General features: G+C 49.1%; 1 protein-coding gene across 1 annotated transcript in view; it reads right to left on the reverse strand.

The window, feature by feature from the left end:
• cacnb2b (calcium channel, voltage-dependent, beta 2b) overlaps window positions 1-293 on the reverse strand; it is a gene marked incomplete at both ends in the record, with an annotated part of 21,710 nt that extends 21,417 nt beyond the window's left edge. The window contains one exon of the mRNA XM_084446381.1: window positions 246-293. Coding sequence (XP_084302507.1) covers window positions 246-293 — 48 coding nt within the window. The remainder of the gene's footprint in view (window positions 1-245) is intronic.
• Between the last annotated feature and the right edge of the window lie 353 nt (window positions 294-646).

Genomic DNA, 646 nt, shown 5'->3' on the forward strand with positions numbered 1-646 from the left:
CAATCAATTGTAATTAAATATGTGTGCATGAGCACTCCAACTACAGACAACAGCTTGGTAACATGACAGACACAGCTCGATGGGGATCACCAACAGCGTAGTTATTGACTGAACAACAACATTATTTCCTCTCTCTCTGGTTGAGCTGTCTCTTAATAACTCTCCTCCCTCCCTGGTTCTCTTTCCTGCCACAAACAACTCCACTATCGCTACGGAATCAAATCTGTCAAACGGCAGCTACTTACATAGTTGGACTGCACTCTCCGCCAGTGTCCCAGTCCACAGCAATACATCAAGACATCGGTGTGTCAGAGGGGAGCACAGGCCGCTGCCAGGAGAGCCACTGGATCTCTGGCCGGATCTCTCTCTTGTCTGTAACTGGATCACTGTGGATGCCTCATAGCTGCAGGGTTAGGGCTGGTTACCTCATAGCTCAGGTGATCTACTAGAGGGGAGAGCCACTGGATCACAGTTTTAGGTCCTACAGGTTTCCATCGCTGCTTGGTAAATAGATATCTAAGGGATCCTTTACAGAACTTTACAGATCCTTCACTGTATCTTCTGCTGTGTTCTCCTCTCCGGACTGAGACGGCGTTCCGCGGAGTGGCAGGTGATTCCGGAATGTCTCTCGGCTCCTTGAAATCCT

Source organism: Borostomias antarcticus (genome assembly GCF_949987555.1).
Source record: "Borostomias antarcticus genome assembly, chromosome: 12".
Lineage (NCBI taxonomy): Eukaryota > Metazoa > Chordata > Actinopteri > Stomiiformes > Stomiidae > Borostomias > Borostomias antarcticus.